At 48.4% G+C, this 18732-nt stretch overlaps 1 protein-coding gene across 2 annotated transcripts; it reads right to left on the reverse strand.

Moving 5' to 3' along the window:
• Positions 1-2440: 2440 nt before the first annotated feature.
• SNRPC (small nuclear ribonucleoprotein polypeptide C) lies at positions 2441-13569 on the reverse strand. Of its 2 annotated transcripts, none has more exons than XM_084752143.1 (6): positions 13425-13569; positions 13088-13130; positions 11156-11264; positions 8099-8188; positions 6792-6896; positions 2441-2769 (listed from the first exon to the last, which is right to left on the reverse strand). In XM_084752143.1, the coding sequence occupies exons 1-6, from the start codon at positions 13430-13432 to the stop codon at positions 2645-2647; spliced, it is 480 nt and encodes a 159-aa protein (XP_084608269.1). In that variant the 5' UTR covers positions 13433-13569; the 3' UTR covers positions 2441-2644. The 2 variants fall into 2 exon arrangements, with proteins under 2 accessions (XP_084608269.1, XP_084608270.1); XM_084752144.1 differs by lacking the exon at positions 13425-13569 and adding an exon at positions 13313-13401.
• Positions 13570-18732: the final 5163 nt, after the last annotated feature.

Genomic DNA, 18732 nt, shown 5'->3' on the forward strand with positions numbered 1-18732 from the left:
GCTGGGTATCCAATGGAATCCAAGGAACTACTTGTGAAAAGGTCCACAACCCCTTTCCCTATTAATCTCCCTCTACCTCTGCGAGGGGGGGGGGGAGGGAGAAGCGTTTAAGAGCCCTAAGTGGCTGGGCGTGGTCGCACACTCTGCAATCCCAGCACCTGGGGGCAGAAGCTGACTATTAGAAACTCAAGGTCATCCTCGGCGATATAGCAAACTCAAGGACAAGCTCACTATCTTAAAAAATAAGAAAAAAGGCTGGAGCCATAGTTCAGAGATTAAGACCATTGGCTGCTCTTCCCCTGCCCCCCCAGAGCTGAGGCCTGAACACACTGAGCTAAATCCCCAAGCCCCATTGGCTGTTTACAGAGGACCTGGGTTCAAATCCCAGCACTCACATGGCAGCTCACAACCATCTGTAACTCCAAGGCTTCTGACACTCTCACACAGACATACATGTAGGCAAAAGCACTAATGGGCATAAAATTAATAATATGAAAAAATTAAAAACTTATATTAAAATGTTTAACAGCATTTCTAAACTACAAATGTCCCAAGTCCCAGATCTATTAATCCCAAATCGAGAGCTGTCATTCAGAAGCTGGAACAGGGAGATGAGAAAGTTGAGAGCAGTGTGCCTTACACACACACACACACACACACACACACACACACACACACACACACACACATGCACACACACACACATTTAAAGCCAGGCATGGCACTATGTGCCTTTAATACCAGCACTCAGGAGGCAGAAGCAAACAGACTTCTCTAAGTTCCAGGCCAACCAGAGCTACATAGTGAGACTGTCTCCAAGTAAATAAATCCAAACCAAATACAATTTAGTCTGTAGCTCAGGCTGGCCTCACACTCCAGACCATGAAGTGCTGGGCTACAGGCACACACCATCACAACCAGCTGTCTGTACTCTGTATTTCATCCATGGTTATGAAACTCTGCAGATGAGTAACCAGGCAGCGGCAGAGTCCCAGCAAGCCTAGACAGCACATAACACCAGACCAAGACAGCACACACTACAGATGCGGGAAGGCGCTGCCTGATGATGTACAGCACACTACAGGTGTGAGAAGGCACTGCACAGAGGACGTACAGCACACTACAGGTGTGAGAAAGCACTGCACTGATGACGTACAGCACACTACAGGTGTGAGAAGGCGCTGCACTGATGACGTACAGCACACTACAGGTGTGAGAAGGCGCTGCAGGCACTGCACTGATGACATACAGCACACTACAGGTGTGAGAAAGCACTGCACTGATGACATACAGCACACTACAGGTGTGAGAAGGCGCTGCACAGATAGTGTACTGTGCGGAGTATAAATAGTGCCCTTGACTCTCAGCGTTGGGGAATGACAGCTGGCTTCTGAAGCAGGCTGATCTCAAGGTGCCTTCTGCGCTGCAAAAAACTGCATAATTGGCAAAGAAGTGTCCGGAGTGTGGGTGGCCTAGCCTAAAAGTAGTGCCAGAGCTAGGTGGTGGTGGCCTTGTAAGCACGACAGAATTTGGATCTCCAACACCCACACAAAAGCAGGACAGGTGTAACGGCCGACTGTGCCTGTTCGTTGGAAATGAACTCCAAGCGGACTAGGTAGCCTAACCAGACCATTGAGCTCTGAGTTTAGCAAGACACCCCACCTCAGGAAACAAAGAACAGACCTCACTCTGTAGACCAGGCTAGCCTCAAACACAGGAGATCCAACTGCCATTGCCTCCTCAGTGCTGGGTTAAAGGTGTGCACCACCACTGTTTGGCTATTATATGGAATTTCTAAAAATTTAATGTTCAACCCACACAAAGTAGTACACACCCATAATCCTAGTATCAAGGCTAGCCTGGGCTTTACAAAATCCTGTCCGAGGCAAGTATGATGATGTCAGCTTTGTCCTCCATGACACAGGCTGAGATCAGCTTGGGCCACTTGAAAAATCTGTCTCAACACCAGGCATGGTGGCGCACACCTTTAATCACAGAACTAGGGAGGCAGAGGCAGGCGGATTGCTGAGTTCGAGGCCAGCCTGGTCTACAAAGTGAGTCCAGGACAGCCAAGGCTACACAGAGAAACCCTGTCTCGAAAAACTAAAAAAAAAAAGAAAAAAGAAAAATCTGTCTCAAACCGGTAAAGTCAGGCAGTGGTGGTACACACTTCAATCCCGGAACCCAAGAGGCAAAAGCAGTCAGTCCAGGGCCTGCCGATCTACAGATTGAGTTCAGGAACAGCCAAAGCTACTAAGAGAAACCTTGTCCTAAAAGAAAGAGAAAATCCTATCTGAGAATGCAAAGTCCTGTTGCAGTGAACAAAGGCAGGAGAGCTCAGGACTCACACCATCACTCACACATGTCCCATGCGGGACGCGCTGGAGGACAGGCGAGCACAACACAGCTGGAAGGAAGGAAAAGGGACAGGACACACTGGTAACCAAAACAGTTGACAACTTTATTTTCACATTCACAATGAGTGAAAACTGTCCTTTTTTATACCACTTCTCCCCTGCAAAACTATTCTGTTGGGAAGGGGAAGTTTACTTGTCATGCAGCTAGAAAACACTCAGGCTCAGCACCTTGATCTCCTGGGGAAACAGAACAAGAAAGACACAACTGATAAAGGGCCCTTCTGCTCTTATCTGTCTGGCCGAGTCATGCCAGGCCGGGTGGGCACCATCATGGGGCGAGCAGGAGGTCTCATCATTGGAGGCCCAGGCATCATGGGCATGTGGCCTCCCATGGGCGGCCGCATTCCAGGAGCTGCAGAGAAACAAGGGGAAAAGGAGTGAGAAGCAACGTTCATGACACAGGAGTATAGGACTTCAATTAAAACCTAAAAAGTGTGGCATGGTGGTTCATGACTATAATCCCAGCACTCGGGAGGCAGAGGCAGGCAGATCTCTGTGAGTTCGAGGCCAGCCCGGTCTACAAAGTGGGTCCAGGACAGCTAAGTCTAAACAGAGAAACCCCGTCTAGAAAAACCAAAACATTTTTAACAATTTTTTAAAAAATAAGTTGGGGGTGCAGTACACAGAAATTTAGATGCATCACAGTATTCCAAAGTGTTTCTTCTTAACTTATTTTGATTAAAGGCCTATGATATAGAAGCTCAAGATATAACCATATTCAGTGTTGTGGAGGACAAGCTACAATGCTGGCACTCTGAGGAGACAGAGGGTTCCTGGGTTACAAGATTTTTCTAAATCCTACATACCCCTCCCCACCACAGGAAGATGGCTGATGTATGGAAAGCTGTATCACACAAACACTCAGCAATCAGATAATATGAGAGACCACAACAGGCACAGAAGCAGTAAGGGCCAGTGTCAACAGCACTCTGAAGTACACACATGGGTTCACACTTGTTAAGTGTGTTTACAGGAAACTGGACGACTGAATATTCTCTTTTCTCTCCACAGTGGATTTAATTCAGATTTGCTAATTAAGTTTTAGGTTCCGCTTGCCTTTTAGCTTTACTATATAAAGTCTTAGAAAAAACCAAAAGCGTGTGTGTGGCTGAAGAGGCGGCTCAGTGGTTAGAGCACGGCCTGCTCTTCAAAGGCCCTGGGTTCACTTCCCAGCACCCACATGGCAGCTCACTATCTGTAATTCCTGTTCCAAGAGATCTGACACCCTCACACCAATGCAAATAAAATTAAATAAAAATGTTATCACCAGGCATGGTGGCGCACGCCTTTAATCCCGGCACTCGGAAGGCAGAAAGCAGCAGAGGGGTCACTGTGGGTTTGAGGCCAGCCTGGTCTGTAAGTCTAGGACAGTCAGAGCTGTTACACAGAGAAATCCTGTCTTAGAAAAAAGGAAAAATATGTAGAGTGGTAAAAATGTGTGTGGTGGCCATCCATATCTTCAGATTCCGCCTCTAAACAAACACAGCAGGGTAGGCCTCTGGAAGCTTCTTTCCCTCTTCCTATTATTTGATTATGTTGGTACTGTTTCATGGAAATAAAACAGGCCCTGCTGTGCTGCCTGGCGTGCCTCACACAGCCCTCCTGGAGAGTAAGGAGGTCACTCAGGAAGGACTCCAGGCACAGGCCGCCATGCCTACCATGAGACTTCGTTCCAAGATCTCACTCAACCCTGCTTCCCAACTTTTTGTTGTTGTTGTTGTTGTTGATTTTTGGTTTTTGAAGACAGGGTTTCTCTGTGTAGCCCTGGCTGCCCTGGAACTCAGAGGCTGGCCTCAAACACAGAGATCCACCTGCTTTTGTTTCCAGAGTGCTGGGATTAAAGGCGTGCACTACCACCAACCAGCAGTTTCCAACATCTTTAAACTCTCTAAATAAGTTGTTTTGTGACACTGACTTAGAGAATAGGCAGGTCATAGTGGCACATGGCATTACTTCCAGGATTTGGAAGGCTGAGGCAGGTGGATGTCTGTGAGTTGCAGGCCAGCCTGGTCTACACAGTGAGACTGTGTCCCCATCGACATCGCCTGGCTGGGTCTTGAGTTCCTCAGCCCGTGTGGTGATGTGACTATGTGGGAATGCCTGGCACACTGAGAGTGGCCCCATTGGGAGGTGTTGGCCTTGTTGGAGGAAGTGTGCCTCTGTGGGGTAGGCTTCTCTCCTATGCTCACACTACACTCAGTGTGACACAGTCTCCTCCTGCTATCTGAGGAAGAGAATCCCCTTCTTCCTCCGCCTGCAGATCAAGATGTGGAACCATCAGCTCCTTCTCCAGTGCCATGTCTGACTGCACGCTTACCACCATGATAATAACGGACTAAACCTCTGAGACTGTAAGCCAGCCCTAATTAAATATTTCCCTTTTTAAGAGCTGCCATGCTCGGGGCTGGGGAAATGGCTCAGAAGTTAAGAGCACTGTCTACTCTTCCAGAGGTCCTGAGTTCAATTCCCAGCAACCACATGGTGGCTCACAGCCATCTATGAGATCTGGTGCCCTCTTCTGGAGTGCAGGAAAACAGGCAGGCAAAAACACTATACACAATAAACAAATAAAATCTAAAAAAAACAAAAACAAAAAAACTTTACTAAGACTGCTGGTAAATCTGCATTTCTATTTTCTCCCAGACCTCTAAATAATATCTATACCATCCTGTGATTAGCACTCCTGGCTAGAAAGCTGCTTTAATTTATGCACCTTGTTTCTCCAGGTGAGCTGGAGGCGTCACTCATTATTTCCAAACCTAGCTAGTGATGCCTGCCATCTTTATTGCTGTAATTACACATTTGAGAGCTGACAGCGTCGGAAGGACTCCCACATGCTCAGCCACGTGCAGAAGCAGCAGGAGAGGGCCGGGGCAGGTCCCCAGAGCAGAACTCCCTCCCTGCCAAGGAGACCGACCACCGGGAGCAGATCACACTGCAGTCTCCATCCACCTCAAGGAAACTGGAACTCAAGCTGTGTGAGCACTGCGGGGGCAGGAGCAGGAAGGTCCCTGCTGAGCCCAAGGCTAGCCAAGGATACAACAATAAGACTTCAACACCAGAAAAACAAAGCCCCCACCCGCATCCTGCCCCACTCAGGCAAGAGTAAGCTGGCCCAGCCAGCAGCAGAGCCTGCATGTGTCTGAAATGGGCCCTTCCACCCATAGGTGGCAGAAGAGGACCAGCACCATGACCTGCCCTTTGACTTCCACACACACTATGGTGTGTGGGTGCCCACGAGCACACAAAGAAATTTCCTTTTAATATTAAAAGATCTTTAATCCCAGCACTCAGGAGGCAGAGGCAGGTGGATCTCCGTGAGTTCGATGCCAGCCTACAGAGTGAGTTCCAGGACAGCCAGAGCTGTTACACAGAGAAACCTTGTCTCCAAAAAAAAAGCAGAAGAAAAGAAAAAGAAAAAAGAAAAACAAAATAAGGGCTAGAGAGATGGCTCAGAGGTCAAGAGCACTGACTGTTCTTCAAGAGGTCCTGAGTTCAATTCCCAGCAACCACATGGTGGCTCACAACCATCTATAATGAGATCTGGTGCCCTCTTCGGCCTACAGGTGTTACATGCAAGCAAAACATTGTATATTTAATAAATAAATAAAATCTCTAAAAAATAAATAAATAAAAATAAAAAATAAAAGAACTCTGGGCAGAAGGAGGCAGAGGCAGGAGGATCTGTAGACCAAGGACAGACTGGCAGGATGCAAAGGGAGACCTTGTCTCAAAAACAGAAAGAAGCCAGGTGTAGTGGTGGTTCACACCTTTAATCCCAGCACTCAGGGAGGGAGAGGCAGGTGGATTGCTGTGAGTTCGAGGCCAGCCTGGTCTACAAAGTGAATCTAGGACAGCCAAGGCTACACAGAGAAACCCTGTCTCAGACAAAAACAGACAAACAAGCAAAGAAAACTATTAAGACAATGATTTCTAGTATACTGATAAGGTATAGGCCATCCTTGAGGGTAAATCAACAAGAGGCAGCGCTGCACCAAGTCAAAACAGAGAAACCTTTTCCTCTACCTCCAAGATGACCAGGGTCGGACCAAGGCAAGGAAACACAAGGCAGGGACAGGAAGGGCAGCCTCGTCCTGCTTTCCGTAGCACAAACCAAAGCTTTATCATTAAAAATTGACCAGCCAGGTGGTGGTGGCGCACACCTTTAATCTCAGCACTCAGGGAGGCAGAGGCAGGTTGATCTTCTGAGTTTGAGGCCAGCCTGATCTACAAAGTGAGTGCAAGACAGCCAAAGCTACACAGAGAAATCTTGTCTTGCGGGAAAAAGATTGACCAAATTCACAGTTGCAATACTTACAATGATGAATGCCCCTTAATCACATAACTTACTGCACAGTGAACTGTGACACTCACCAGGTCCCACAGGCATCATCCCAGGAGGAGGAGGGCCCATCATGGGCATCATGGGAGGGCCACCCATGTGGGGCGCAGGCATCATGCCAGGACGAGGAGGGCCCGCTGAAACACACGAAAGAAGCTGTGGTTAAAAGATTCGCATGCTGACACTTCATCTCCTCAGTGAAGCTAGGGGGCTCTCACTAATGGTCCAAACTCTTAAATAATAAACTTCCTAGGGTCCTTTATTCACAAACATAACATGTCGTGGTGTACTTAGCAGGCTACAAGACTACACAGAGAAACCCTGTCACCAATAACAAAACAAAATGTAAAAGAAATAACAAGCCAGCCGGGCGTGGTGGCACACGCCTTTAATCCCAGCACTCGGGAGGCAGAGGCAGGCGGATCACTGTGAGTTCAAGGCCAGCCTGGTCTACAAAGTGAGTCCGGGACAGTCAAGGCTTCACAGAGAAACCCTGCCTCGAAAAACCAAAAAGAAAAAAGAAAAAAGAAATAACAAGCCAAGCTAGACAAAAATGTACAAATAAGCGGGGCATGGTGGCACACGCCTATAACCCCAGCGCTTAAGGAGGCAGAGGCAGGTGGATCAAGGCCAGACTGGTCCACAAAGCGAGTCGAAGACCGCCAGGACACCCAGAGCAATCTCTCAAAAAACAGAACAAAACACACAAAAACAGAAAACAGAAAAACAAATCCCATGGGCTAGAACTATGACGTGGGCAATAAGAGCACTGGCTGATCCCAGAGGTCCTGAGTTCAAATCCCACAGCCACACGGCAGCTCACAGCCTTCTTTCACTCAAGTCTCAGAGAATTTGTTTTTCTGTCTTTTGTTCTGTGTAATGCTGGCTCTCATGGAACTCACTCTGTAGACCAGGCTGGCTTCAAACTCATCAATAAAGGATAGGGCAGGGGGAAAAAATGGCTTTTAAAACAACAGCCTGTGCTACACAGTAAAGCAGCTGGGTGCACTGGCAAAGGACTTTAATCCCAGTTCTCAGGAGGCAAAGGCAGGCAGACCTCTGTGACTTCTAGGTGAGGCTGGTCTACGGATCGAATCCAAGGACAGCCAGGACTACACAGAGAAACCCTGTCCTGAAAAATAAAACACCAAAACCAAAACACAATAAAATGTGCACTCTTTACACTCAAACAACAGAGAAAAATGAAGTTGCATTTTTCAATTAGTTACTACCTAGTCAGTCAGCAGGTGTTTAGAAGCCAACCACGCGGCAAGCTAATTAATCTAATCGAGGGATAATCTGACCAGTTTCACACCTTAACACAAAGTCTCAAACTTACGGAGGCTGGGGGGAGGTGGGATCATGGCCCCTGCCGGAGGAGGAGCAGAGAACGGAGCTGGGGGGATCTTTCCTTGTTGAAACGCAGCGGCTTAAGAAAACAAAATAATGGGTGAGATGCAGCAACTAGTTTATTAAAATAACCACCTTCTTTCTTTGAAATCTTTAAATATATTTGCTTCACTCCACCAACTATTCTAAAGTCACTAACTGGCCTACAACTTTAAAATCACTGTGATATTCAATGGTTACACTAGCTACTTGCACTTCCACTTTTTATTTTTTATTTCTTGTTGTTGTTGTTGTTGTTGTTTTTCGAGACAGGGTTTCTCTGTGTAGCCTTGGCCATCCTGGACTCACTTTGTAGACCAGGCTGGCCTCGAACTCACAGTGATCCGCCTGCCTCTGTCTCCTGAGTGCTGGGATTAAAGGCGTGCACCACCACGCCCAGCTGCACTTCCACTTCTATGGCTAAAATAACTGTGTGAGCAAGGACCGTGGGGCTCCCCTGAGCCCAGCATGTAGGAGATGCTGCTGGAGGGCCCGTGCCCAGCAGCCGGAGGGCCCGTGCCCAGCAGCCAGAGGGCCCGTGCCCAGCAGCCGGAGGGCCCGTGCACAGCAGCCGGAGGGCCCGTGCACAGCAGCCGGAGGGCCCGTGCACAGCAGCCGGAGGGCCCGTGCCCAGCAGCTGGAGGGCCCGTGCACAGCAGCTGGAGAACAACACAGGCATATAATGAGGCCAGTCTTTACATTTAAAAACTTAACTTATAACCAATTCAAGCCATGGAAAATGTACAATCCATGCCCAAAGGCCAGGCTTTAAAACATGCCTCTCCCTGCATCCTGAGTGAAAACAGTACACGTTCCTTGTATACCTCTGCAAACAAATGCACTAAGCCAGGAGATGAGGAAGAAACAAATATTTGACAACAAAAGACTACACTGAAGGAGATTATCACCTCGGCAGAAGTCTACCACAATCAACCTTTTCCTTCAGACCACAGGATGCAGAACAAAAGAAAGTGAAAATAAGAGTCAAATAAATAGGACAGTGGCAAAAGCCTGTCACCCAGCTCTGGGGAGGTGGTGGCAGGAGGCTTAGGAGTTCAAAGCCAGCCTAGATGACCAAATAAGACCTGGCCCCAAACCCCAAAACCACCCTAAATAAACAAGCAAACAAACCCCACTCTCAGGAAACCAGTACCCAGCTCAGTGCTGCCTGTACCCACCCACCTCATCCACTAAAGCAATGGAGGCCAGACTATGGCTAGAGCCTTGGCCCTTGGGGTCTCTCTCTGTGCAGGGCTTTTCCACTTAGAACAGCACTGTCCACAGCCTACACAGAACAGCACTGTCCACATCCTATACGGAAGAACACTGTCCACACCCTACACAGAACAGCACTGTCCACATCCTATACGGAACAGCACTGTCCACATCCTACACAGAACAGCACTGTCCACATCCTATAGGGAACAGCACTGTCCACACCCTACACAGAACAGCACTGTCCACATCCTATACGGAACAGCACTGTCCACACCCTACACAGAACAGCACTGTCCACAGCCTACACAGAACAGCACTGTCCACATCCTATATGGAACAGCACTGTCCACACCCTACACAGAACAGCACTGTCCACAGCCTACACAGAACAGCACTGTCCACATCCTATATGGAACAGCACTGTCCACACCCTACACAGAACAGCACTGTCCACAGCCTACACAGAACAGCACTGTCCACAGCCTACACAGAACAGTCGCCTGTAAAAAGTGAAGGGTACAGTGAGCAGCAAACTCATGTCTACTGAACTATGGACGTGACAAGGCCAGTTCATTTCCGTTGGCGCCCCCTGCTCCACGTGACTACCATTAAAGAATTCTCTTAGCCCGGTATGTGGCATTATTGGATTTGTCACCTCTAATGTGAGACAAGATGGTTGACAGAAGTTCCAAAATATGCAAACAAGGCTGGAAAGATGGTTCAGTGCATGAGAGTTCTTGCTCAAGCATAAGGACCAGAGTTCAAATCCTGACACCCCATGCCTGCCTGCCTGTAACTCCAGTGAGGTGAGCAGACAAAGGTGCACTGCAGCTCACTGGCCAGGCAGCTTGCTGAGATGGCGAGCTCTAGGTTCAATGGAAGACCCTGTCTCATGGGAATAAGGCCGAGAGAGGTAGAGCAGAGGCCAGGCACGGGGACAGGTAGAGCGGAGGCCAGGCACGGGGACAGTGCCTTTAGTTCCAGCAGTCAGGATCAGAGTTCACAGTCAGCCTGGTCTAAGTAAGACACCCCAGGGCAGCCACGGCTCCATTAGAGATGCTTTCTCCAACAGGAAAAATAGAGAATGTGACCCAGGACACCTTTTCTGACTTCTACTTGGACATGCGTGGGCAGAAACCCACACATGCAAAGAAACAGACAGAGACACCAACCATCTAAACAGACAGACAGACCAGGCACGTGTCTATAATGCCAGGACAAGAGGACCTGGAGCCCAGTCCCTCTCCATCACAGCTAGCGAGTTGAAGGCCCATCTGTGCCACATGAAACTTGAAGAGTTTTTAGAAAAAGCCATGTTTGAAACACACCTCCATGATTTAAAGTAAATATAAAGTCTTGCCAGGGTTTTGGATACAAAACACAGACTATCCCAATCAACAGTCTAGAACACATCGGGCTTTGCCAGATATGTACTTCTCTTTGCCAGAGGCAAACCCATCCCTACCCTTTGCAATCATTATGGAAAAGTCTTCTCAGAATTGTGGATCACAATTTTTCAAAGAAAAGGCATGTTCACATAAATGTGCTACAAATGCTGCCAGTAATAGGAAAAGCCTGGGCAGCACCATCTTCTGTCCCCACCTCTCGGCCTAACCAGGCTGCACCTGACTGGTCTCATCCCTGCAGAACCAGGCGCCTGCCTCCCACTCTGCTCACTCAGCACAAGCCCACAGCCCCGTGGATCCACAGAGCGGCCGCTGTGGAAAACAGAGGCAGGATGAAAGCGACGGGAGCACTGCATCCCGTCAGGAGCAGGGCTGAGCCATACTTGTTTTGTCAATCAGGCTCTGGGCCTGCTCCTCCATCCATTTCTGGTAGTAGTCTTTCACATTCTCCTTGTGTTTCCTGCCACTGCAGTGTGTCTTCCTCACAGACGGCTGTAAAACAGAAAAGTCACATCAGACACCGAAACAAAAGCCCAAAATTAAAAGCTGCTTTTTGTTGTTGTTTTTTTCTCTTTTTAAGTTTTTCGAGATAGGGTTTCTCTATGTAGCCTTGGCTCTTGGCTGCCCTGGACTCAGTTTGCAGACCAGGCTGGCCTGAAACTCACAGAGTCCCACCTGCCTCTGCCTCTGCTGGGACTAAAGGCATGTGCACTGCGCCCTGCTCTGCCCCGCTGTGGCTTTGCCTTTTTGTGGGTAGCCTGGCTAAGATGCTAATGTGCCTTTTAAACACTGTCCTTAGTGTACAGCTTTACTGGATTTACTGCCTACAGCAGAGGCCAGCGTACCAACCAGCAGCCCAGCAGCCCAACAAATGCATTTCCTGACTGTCTAGAGCATCTCTCTACAATGACAGACTTTGAATATTATAAAGACCCCACATTTAACAATCTAAAACACAACATTCTGCCGTAAGAAAAAGTGTGCACAGCCTTGGTCTGAATCATAGAGCTACTGTACAGCTCGGGTTTCTCTATGGGAAAGGAACAGCCTAACTGCACTATGGGAAAGGAGCAGCTTAACTGCACTTAAGCAACATGACTTATGAGAACAGAGGACTTCAGACCCAGGCTCAGTGATGGATGGCTTCCACACAGCACTCAGGCACAGAGATACAATTGCTTGCTCTACATCACAAGTTCTAGGCCGGCCACAGCTACATAATGAGGCACTGTCCAAAAATGAGTAAAGACTCCAGGAAGCAGTGGTGGCGCACACCTTTAATCCCAGCACTCAGCAGAGGCGGGTGGATCTCTAAGAGTTCCAGGCCAGCCTGTGTTACAAATCAAGTTCCAAGACAGCCAGAGCTGCCTTGTTTTGTCTCTAAAAACAAACAAACAAATGATTTATTTTCATTCAAACTATTAAAACCGTAACACCAACTTTTGTTGAAGCTAAAAAGTTGGTTTGAGTTTACTTTTTTGAGGTAGGGTCTCCCACCACAGCCTTAAGCTCACAACCATACCCATCTCAGGACGCTGGGGAAACAGGCCTGAGCCAGCCACTGACCACACCTAGTTTTGTTGCTGGCTTGTTTTTCTCTTTCCCACATGTCACTGGATTCTTGCAGCTATTGCTCTTGCTGATCAATGGTAAACAGGGATCCTACTGAAGCTGAGGGTGGAGCTGCGCTAATATAAACTAAGATATTTCTTTCCGCCGGGGGTGGTGGCGCACACCTCTAATCCCAGCACTTGGGAGGCAGAGGTTGGTGGATCACTGTGAGTTCAAGGCCAGGCTGGCCTCCAAAGTGAGTCCAGGACAGCCAAGGCTACACAGAGAAACCCTGTCTCAAAACACAAAACAAAAAAACAAAAAAAGATATTTCTTTCTATTTTAACCAAATATTTGAATAATGTGATATAATCAAGTATCCGAGTTTTAGGGATACATTCCTGGATTTTGGGGGGTTATTTGGCAAGCCCTCTATACGTATCCTAGACTGACCTGGAATTTGGCACCTTCCTGGCTCAGCCTCTCAAGTACTGAGATTACAGCACACGCAGTTTCTGCACATGCAAATGTTTCCACCTTCAAACTTGCTAAAGTTTTACCATTCTGAAAATATCTTCCTATTACAAAGACTGGAAGGGTGTAAAAAAAAATAAAAAAATACATGCCTCCTAATTACTTTCTACAAACAGTTGTCATAAAATTTCCAGCAGGCTATAAAGCATATACCCGGACCTAAAGAGGGAAAAAAAAAATCTTATTTTTCACACAGGCGTTTGAAGACTATGAAAAGACGCGCCACTTACAGAATCATGGGTAAGATACGTATCACAGTAGTCACAATAAAACCTGAAACGATAAGGGAAATGTCAACAGTTAGCAGATGACCAAACAAAAACAGAAAACAAACAAACAAACAAACAAAAAACCCAAACTACTCAGCCTCCAAGTCAAACAAAGCGTTCTGACAGAACCCGGGACTTGGTTGAAGGGGGCGCCCGGAGAGCCCCGTCTCCCACCCGGCACCTCACCAAGGCGCTCGCTTTCCCCTCGAAGCTTCAGGAGCCAGAGCCCGCGGCCCGCCACCTTCGCGAGGCCGCGACTGGCCCCCGCTAGCCCGCCCGATCTCAGGCCCACACTCACTTCGGCATGTTGCTCCGCGGGCCGTTGGCAGCCCAGTTCCGAGCCGCCTGGAAATGACGCACACAGCCCGCGCCGACAAGGGCGGAAGACGGAAAGACGAGGGGGCGGGGCTTCTGCTTACGGGTCTCCGCTTTCCTGTGGACGGGTCCCCATAAGGTTCAATCCACACTCACTGTTTATTCGCTCTCGGAACTGCGCTATTTTGGTCTTTCAACAAAAGGTTCTATCACCGTAGGCCATTGGCTCTCAACGTTGCAGATGCTGCGGTCCTTTAATACAGTTCTTCCTGTTGTGGTGACTCCCAAGCCGGGCGTGGTAGGCACGCCTTGAATCCCAGCATTCGGGAGGCAGAGGCAGGAGGATCGCTGTGAGTTCAAGGCCAGCCTGGTCTACAACGCGAGTCCATGACAGCCAAGGCTACACAGAGAAACCGTGTCTCGAAAAACCAAGGGGGGAAATTTTCTGTTGCTACTTCATAACTGTAATTTCGCCACGGTTGTGAATGCTAGTGTAAATATCTGTGTTTCCTGGTGGCCTTAGGTGACCCTCGTGAAAGGGTTTGACTGCCACAAGCTGAGAACCGCTGCCTTTGTATGAAAACAGTAGAACCAAGTCAGGTAAAAGTTCTCGATCTCAAAGACCTTATTAGCACTAAGGTGAACTCGATCAAATCAGCGGGTAGTGGATCAAAGTCCTGTGCTAGGGAAATGCAGCGGGGAAGAGGGCAGCTCAGCTTTAAGGAAGACAGACGCTAGTGGTTTTCAAGCAATATAACCAAACGTCACCTGCTTTTCGTCACCGACTCTTGCTGGAGAAACTACTCAGGAGGTTAAGCACTAGCTGCTCTCCCAGCGCCCTCAGGAAGGCATACAACCATCCAAAACCCAGTTGCCAGGGCTCCGACACCTTCCTCAGACTTCGCAGGACTTCCGCAGGCACCAGTGTACATGCAAGCAAAATACTCGTGCCTGTAAAATCTCTCTCTTTATAGTAGGATGCCGAGTTTTAAAACCTGTCTCACTGCTTCCTAGCTGTGCTACTCCCTCTGAGCTTTAGTTCCCTCGTCTGAAGAGTACAGGTAATAAGTCCAAGTATTACAATTTATTTACTTATGTATTTGTTTTTTATTTATTATATTTTATTTTATTTTGGGGGGGTTGTTTGGTTGTTTGTTTTTTGCGACCGGGTTTCTCTGTGTGGCTTTGGCTACATAGTGAGAACCTGTTTCGAAAAACAATAACAAGCCAGGCGGTGGTGACACACACCTTTAATCCCAGCACTTGGGAGGGAGAAGCAGGTGGATCGCTGTGAGTTCAAGGCCAGCCTGGTCTACAAAGTGAGTTCCAGGACAGCCAAGGCTACACAGAGAAAAGAAAAGAAAAAGAAAAAAAACCCTGAAAAGCAATAACAAAATAACCTGGACCTAACCTCAATCTCCTATATCTCTCCCCAATCCTAAATTACGGAATGTAGTGCCTGGTGTGTAACACAGCTGTAGCCTCAGCATCCTGGGTAGAAACAGGAGTATTGCCTCAACTTTGGGAACAGCCTGGTTTACATAGCAAGATCCAGGTCAGCCAGAGGTGGAAATTACATCCTGAAACTCTGGCTCCAAAAGACAAAATAAAGTCAGGTGCAGTGGCACATGCCTGTAATCCTAGCATTCAGGAGGCAGAGGCAGGCAGATCACTGTGAGTTCAAGGCCAGCCTGGTCTATAAAGAGAGTTCCAGGATAGCTCAGGCTACACAGAGAAACCATGTCTTAAAAACAAACAGACAGACAAAAAGCCAAAATAAGAGTCAGCAGTTATGGGCACTGGCAGCTCTTCAAGACAATCCAGGTTCAATTCCCAGAGCTTATGTGGCAGTTTAAAAACAGTTTGTAGAGTTGCAGAGATGGCTCAGTGGTGAATAGCACTGACTGCTCTTCCAGAGGTTCTGAGTTCAATTCCCAGCATCCACATGGTGGCTCACAACCATCTATAATGTGATTTGGTGCCCTCTTCTGGCCTGCAGGGGTATAAGCAGGCAGAGCACTGTATATATAAATAAATAATTTTTTTTTAAAAAAAAAGCAGTTTAGACGGGCGTGGTGGCGCACGCCTTTAATCCCAGCACTCGGGAGGCAGAGTTGGGTGGATCGCTGTGAGTTCGAGGCCAGCCTGGTCTACAAAGTGAGTCCAGAACAGCCAAGGCTACAAAGAGACCCTGACTCGAAAAACCAAAAAAAAAAAAAAAAAAAAAAAAAAAGCAGTTTGTAGCAGGGCATGGTGGCACACGCCTTTAATCCCAGCACTCGGAGGCAGAAGCATGCGTATCACTGAGTTCGAGACCAGCCTCGTCTACAAAGAGAGTCCAGGACAGCCAAGGCTACACAGAGAGACCCTGTCTCAACAACAACAACAACAACAAGACAGTATATAACTCCAATACCAGGAGATCCCAAACCCTTTTCCGGCCTCTGGGCACTAGGCACACATGTGCACAGACATACATGTTGACAAAACATCCATACATGTAAACAAACAAACAAATATTAAAGGCAGCCCAAGATCCATGAGATTGTGGGGGAGGGGAGGGAAACTAGTACCACAATTACCGTGTCCACGTGGTGGCTACTGAGTGGCAGCGAGAAGAAGATAAAGACGTATGTGTCCTGCCTCCATCCTGGTAAGCAGAGAGCTTACAGCTAAGACCAGAAAAGGCTGAAGTCGCGGGGCCTGGAGAGTGAGTTGTCCTTTGAACCTCTTTATTAATCTAAAGCTATCAGAGCAACAGGTTTTGACAGCAGGAGGAAGCCGGGCAGCAGCTAATGTCCAAAGCAGAAGAACGGGTTTAGCAGGAGCTTCTGAGTAATGGCCTACTGAAAAGAACTTGTTATTCACTGATGGGATGTCTCTTTTTAGATACGGAGCTGATTTTACTAGCCCGGGATATTTTCAGTCTAGCTCAAGGGGTGCCCTGCTGGAAAGCTAAGGCAGGAACAGGAACAGCCTTGTTGTGGGGTAGCACTCCAGCAAGACCTGGGAGTGTTAGATGGAAACACACACACACACACACACACACACACACTCACACACTCACTCTGTGGCCCTGGGGTCTTGGCTCTTGGGAAAAAAGAAACCAATTATTAAGCCCCTAGTTGGCATCAGAACAAGACAAGGAGCTTTCATTTTTATCTGATGGGACTTTGAAGGTTTCATTGGTAACAAAACTGAGCACCAAAGAGGTGACATAATCTGCAAACAAAACAAAAAACAAAAACCCCTACAAAGTTAATAAAATGCCAGGACATGAGCTCAGATAGCCAGAGTCCAGCATTAACCTTTCCCTGGAGCACACAACAGCTGGTGTTAGAGAGCTTCCCAAATCCCAGCCTGCATGTGGCCTCACACCGCCTCTGCTGCAGCTGGAGAGCATTGGTCTTTCGGGTGGGGCCTTCAAAGCCCCGAGGGGTAGCCGCAGACACACTGCCTCCCTCACGGATGAGACCACGGGCCTAACGTGGATGAGTGCTTGCTAAGTGACTGGGCAGTTCCTGAGGCAGGAGTTCAAGGCCAGCCTAGGCTACAGGCCCTGTCTCCAAACAAAAAGGAGCAGGGAGTGTGAGGCATCTGTGGCCCTGTGATTCCATGCAGACAGGATGACCTGAGCTCTGTCCCCAGCACTCACGTGAAGAGCCAAGCATGACAGTGTGCTCCCTGTTCCAGGACAGAACAGGCAGATCCTTGAAGTCCAGTAGCCAGCCACTCTGAGTCAGTGAGGCCCAGGCCAGAGTGAGATACCCTGCCTCAAAAGCCTAGGTGGATACCAACCACGAAATGGCACAAGGTTGACCTCAGGCCTAAACACACCCCAGCACTCAGTGGTGTACACACAAACAAACACAGACATGTACACAAAAATTAAAGATCAAAGGGGGGCTGGAGAGATGGCTCAGAGGTTAAGGGCACTGTCTGCTCATCCAGAGGTCCAGAGTTCAATTCCCAGCAACCACATGGTGGCTCACAGCCATCTATAATGAGATCTGGTGCCCTCTTCTGGCCTGCAGGTATACATGTACTGTACACATAATAAATAAATCTTTAAGAAAAAAAATTTAAAGGGCAAAAAATGTGAAGAGACAATTTAAAAGCTAAGAAAAGGAAATGGTGGGAGAGACACCGCACGTGCCTGGTCGTGACTGTGAGGCTGTTGAGTAGTTGCATCACACACACGGCTCGGCCGACTGCCACCTCATCCTGCAGCACAGCAGCTCTCCTAGGCTGGCTCCTTGAACCCTGTCCACTACTACCACCGAACCTTTGCCACGTGGGAATCCGCAGGGCTGCCTTACTGTGTGGACACATGCTACAGGGCAAGCCAGGATGGGCCGTCACCTGTAACGCAGGCTCTACAGATGACACCTGGGGCTTATTTTGTTGGGGAAAGGAAGTACTAAAACCAGCCTGGAACTTTAACCCTAAGAAACACAAAAACAGGCATGGTGACTCACGCTTGTAATTCCAGCCCTTGGGAGTCTGAGGCAGGAAGACTGCTGTAAATTCAAAGCCCAACTGGTCTACATAATAAGTTACAGGCCAGCTTGGGCACAAGCTGACCTCGAACTCACAGAGTTCTGCCTGCCTCTGCCTCCTGAGTGCTGGGACTACAGGCATGAGCCACTGTGCCCAGCAGATACACATAAATTAAAAGTAGATTTTTTTTCTGAGACAGGGTCTCTCTGTGTTAGCCTTGGCTGTCTTGGACTCACTTTGTAGACCAGGCTGGCCTCGAACTCACAGCGATCTACCTGCCTCTGCCTCCTGAGTGCTGGGATTAAAGGTGTGTGCCACCATGCCCAGCTCTCTTGTTGTTTTTGATGCAGGGTTTCTCTGTGTAGACTTGGCTGTCCTGAAACTCACTCTGTAGACCAGGCTGGCCTCGGACTCAGAGATCCTCTTGTCTCTGCCTCCTAGTGTGGGATTAAAGACATTCAGCACCACGGCCGGCTTCATTGAATTTATTTTTGAGATAGGGTCTCATGTAACCCAGGCTGGTCTCAAGCTTCCTAGGTAGCCCAAACTGGCCTCAACTCCTCCTGATCTGCCTCCACCTCCCAAGTGCTGGGATCACAAGTGTGGGGTATCCTGCACAGCTCTCACGGATGAACTTCTGTAAACAAGCTAGATGAAAGAACCCAGGCAGGAGAGTGTGCAGAGTGTTCTTCCAATTATGGGCAGATCTGAGGCAAACACAGTGGTAATTACTGGGCAGGGAAGACACCAGGATCACAAACGCAGTGTTCCCACAGCGGGGCTTAATGACT

This window comes from Acomys minous, assembly GCF_964271855.1.
Source record: "Acomys minous genome assembly, chromosome: 13".
Lineage (NCBI taxonomy): Eukaryota > Metazoa > Chordata > Mammalia > Rodentia > Muridae > Acomys > Acomys minous.

Excerpts from the sequence above, each read along its gene's own strand:
- SNRPC (XM_084752143.1), bottom strand. Across the intron at positions 11,265-13,087 it reads CGTATCTTACCCATGATTCT|CCGTCTGTGAGGAAGACACA; the intron begins GTAAGTGGCGCG and ends TCTGTTTTACAG. Across the intron at positions 6,897-8,098 it reads CCCACCTCCCCCCAGCCTCC|CGGGCCCTCCTCGTCCTGGC; the intron begins GTAAGTTTGAGA and ends CGTGTGTTTCAG.